This window comes from Folsomia candida, unplaced genomic scaffold (genome assembly GCF_002217175.1).
Source record: "Folsomia candida strain VU population unplaced genomic scaffold, ASM221717v1 Fcan01_Sc032, whole genome shotgun sequence".
NCBI lineage: Eukaryota > Metazoa > Arthropoda > Collembola > Entomobryomorpha > Isotomidae > Folsomia > Folsomia candida.
Genome location: NW_019091224.1, coordinates 26,333 through 29,548, shown reverse-complemented (window position 1 = coordinate 29,548; position 3,216 = coordinate 26,333). Strand labels below are relative to the sequence as shown.

The 3,216-nt window shown below is 37.0% G+C and overlaps 1 protein-coding gene across 3 annotated transcripts; it reads left to right on the top strand.

Moving 5' to 3' along the window:
- The first annotated feature begins 392 nt into the window (after positions 1-392).
- On the top strand, positions 393-2,892 carry LOC110860481 (LIM/homeobox protein Awh). 3 transcript variants are annotated; one of them, XM_035860325.1, is made up of 4 exons: positions 393-1,958; positions 2,227-2,356; positions 2,462-2,481; positions 2,570-2,892. In XM_035860325.1, the coding sequence occupies exons 1-4, from the start codon at positions 1,524-1,526 to the stop codon at positions 2,657-2,659; spliced, it is 675 nt and encodes a 224-aa protein (XP_035716218.1). In that variant the 5' UTR covers positions 393-1,523; the 3' UTR covers positions 2,660-2,892. The 3 variants fall into 3 exon arrangements, with proteins under 3 accessions (XP_035716218.1, XP_021965221.2, XP_021965220.2); XM_022109529.2 differs by having other exon boundaries at positions 2,423-2,481; XM_022109528.2 differs by having other exon boundaries at positions 2,411-2,481.
- Positions 2,893-3,216: the final 324 nt, after the last annotated feature.

Genomic DNA, 3,216 nt, shown 5'->3' with positions numbered 1-3,216 from the left:
CTGGGTCATGATCGCTCGAGTTTTCTGGATGGAATTCAATCTCAATCTGCGTCCTGAGCTTGAGGGCGTGTGTGGAACCTACGAGCCACGATTTGGACACGAACCGACACTATTTGATGTCATGAATTGATAGGAATTTGCAAACTAGTGGAAACTAGTGGAATCACCTGGGAAGGGAAAGAAAAATATAATTGTATAAGTAAATTATTGGTAAAAAAGCCAAAAAATCAAAAGTGTTGATGATACACTGAAAAAAAAACTTGAGTGCAATTGCCACCACGACAACTATTGAGTAAAATTTACCCCCTTAAATTTAAAATTTACTCGAGGTTGAGCAAAAACCTATCAAAGTTGGATAAATTTTAACTTTTATTGGGTAACTATTAATCAATAGTTGTCTTGGTGGCAATTTCACTCAAAATTGAGTGAATTTTACACGATTTTTTTAGAATAAATATGTATCTTTGCCTTAGCGAGTAATGCATCAAAGTCCAAAACCCGTCAAAAAGAAATGCAGGCAAGTCCATAATGCATCAAAAAGAAATCAATCTAAGTCACCTATTTTATACGGGACTTGGCTTCGAAGATCGCCTGAAGAGAGTTGCATTGACTTGGGCCAATTAATTTTAAAAGTCTCAACCTAATCAGTGAGTTGCACTTCACACCATCGCATTTTCAGTTAGGTGCCCATCTCACTTCTGCTGGTCAACCACTGGAACGATTTTATCAACCTTCGAATTTGTCGTCTATTTTCACACGAAATTTGAACTCAAAAAGTCCAAAGCGTTTTCGCTGGGCAGACGAACATGACAGTACCGTAAGCCCTGGCTCGGATTCACTTGAATCCGAATTTGAGAAACTATGGATTCGGATTCCAAAGTATCGAATCACAAAAATAAGGATTCGGTGCCAGATTCGAGATTCGAATCCGGATTCGGATCCATACGGAGCACTAGTCACAGCGTGACAAAATTTCATTTACATGGAAATATTGTTACATCTAGGGGCTACAATTGAAAAATGCAACGATTGCATGTAGTGGGTTTGTTTGGTCGGGGCACACATACCCAGTCTTCCTAGTACGTATATATGTTGTTTATAAAATACATATCCGATACACACATGTACCTTACTAGGATTATTTTCCATCCTCGTTGAAGAATATTATGAAAACGAAGAATAATATGCGTACCAAAGGCCCAACTTCATAACAATGGGAGCAGGGAAACTCAACCTTTTTCATCCGTCCTTGGCCCAAAAGGTAACAAGAAACGAACCCAAGAAAGGGACCAGGCTCCATGTCTCCTATTTCACCCTCATCCTTAGACTAAAATCCTTAAGGTTTAATAAATTAACATACAACCATATCTAGTCGCTATTCATCCAAGAAAAAGACCAAGTTCCTTTAAATTCTCTTCACTGTAACCCTCATCTTTAGTCGCATTTCTTGTCTGGCAGAGAAATAATAGATATTTTAAAGGCCTACACTCTTCTAACAATTTGTCCAAGATAAGCCGAAAGGCATGGAGGATTTGATAACTAAAAAATGGGTTTATGCAGTTCTCACAATCACCTGCATCCTGAATAAGGCTGATTGTCTACAAACCTTAATGGGTGAAACGAACGTGAAGATGGAGGAGGGTGAGATTTACGACTATGCTCGCTTCTCCGCTTATCTACTAGTGATTGTCGTGCACGTTGTTTTGCTCTTGGCGATTTGGGGTTATCAGATTTACGAGGACGTCGAAGACGCTCCAATTCTGGAAAGTTGCAGCCAAGAATCGGGATTCCCGGCGGTCAAAAATTTGCCTGGAATGAGAATCTCTAGAGGAGATAGAAAAAATGAGGACGATGCGTTTGTCTCGAAATGTGCGAAATGTACGAGTTGGATTTCTTGTACCGATTGGGCACGTCGTGTTCGAGATCCTACTTCTTTAACGGAGCAAGCTTATCACATGGTATGTATCATTTACAACGTAATTAGGCTTGAGATTTAAAATAGCGTGGTAACAAATCGTTACTGAGCCGCACAACTAAAATGGTAATGTAATATCTACGAAGTTTACATTTTTCACCATCCAGTAAAAAATGAGTATATCTATACCATAAACTGCATTTCCATGAAATGGAAATGTAAAAATTCTCTATAAATTTTTGAGCCGAGAGGCAAAATCACAAAAGGTTTCCCCTTTCAATTAATACTAATTGACCTAAATCACTTCACAGGCTTGTTTCTGTTGCGAGGCTTGCAAACAGATAGTCTCAACTGGAGAGGAATTTGGTTTTCACAAGTCGAAACTACTTTGCAAAACTCACTTTGAGGCAGCGACCCAAGCTCTGGGGGAATATCAGGGTGGTAATTTTGCTAATTTTGTTATTTTCAAAATTGAAATCGGTCATGCATAAATAGGAACGCTAACAGGGCAACAGTTGACGATTTTGCAAGCAAATTTTTTACTAGATTCGAATCCAGACGACCAGGTGAGAGAATTTATACCGAAAATAATAATTAAATGGATTCTTCCTTCAAATTGTTAATTTTTCTATAAAATGAACATCATTGTTCCAGGATTTGGAGAGAATATCAAAAATTGCGGGAATATCGAAACTCAAGACGCACGTTTGGTTTCAGGATTCGAGGACGAGACAAAAAATATAAATATTTAAATAAGAACACTAAGAAAAAGCATGTTCTGACAGATTATTCCCTGGTTTCCCGAGTATCAGATTTTTTTTCTGTATAATTTAATGGAATATGTTGCGCATGTATTCCATTATTATTTTAATATAAAATTGTATATCCAATTGACGATTTGTTTTTTCAGCATAAATTTATCTGCATGAAATTAATATCAAGACGAATAAACAACAAGATTATTTAGACAAAGACGATTGTATTAATGCGTTTGCATACTGGGTACTATCAGTAAAACTGTTTAAATCTAGATATTTATATAATTACACTAAATTATCTTTCCGCTGGGTCTATAGTTTTAAGTGTCAGCTTATCTTAAAGGTATTGTACTTGGGTACATAAAATCTTCAAAGTGTTTTTTTTTTACTTGATTAGCAAACCAAGTCTGAGCTACTTTGTACCTTAAGCCTTCTACTTAGGACGAGTTTTTACGCGAAACGACAACTTGGTTAAAGTCTGTTAATTTTTTGGCGTGAACGAGTTCTTAATCGGGCAGCAAAAATTTCTTTTGCATGCGTATT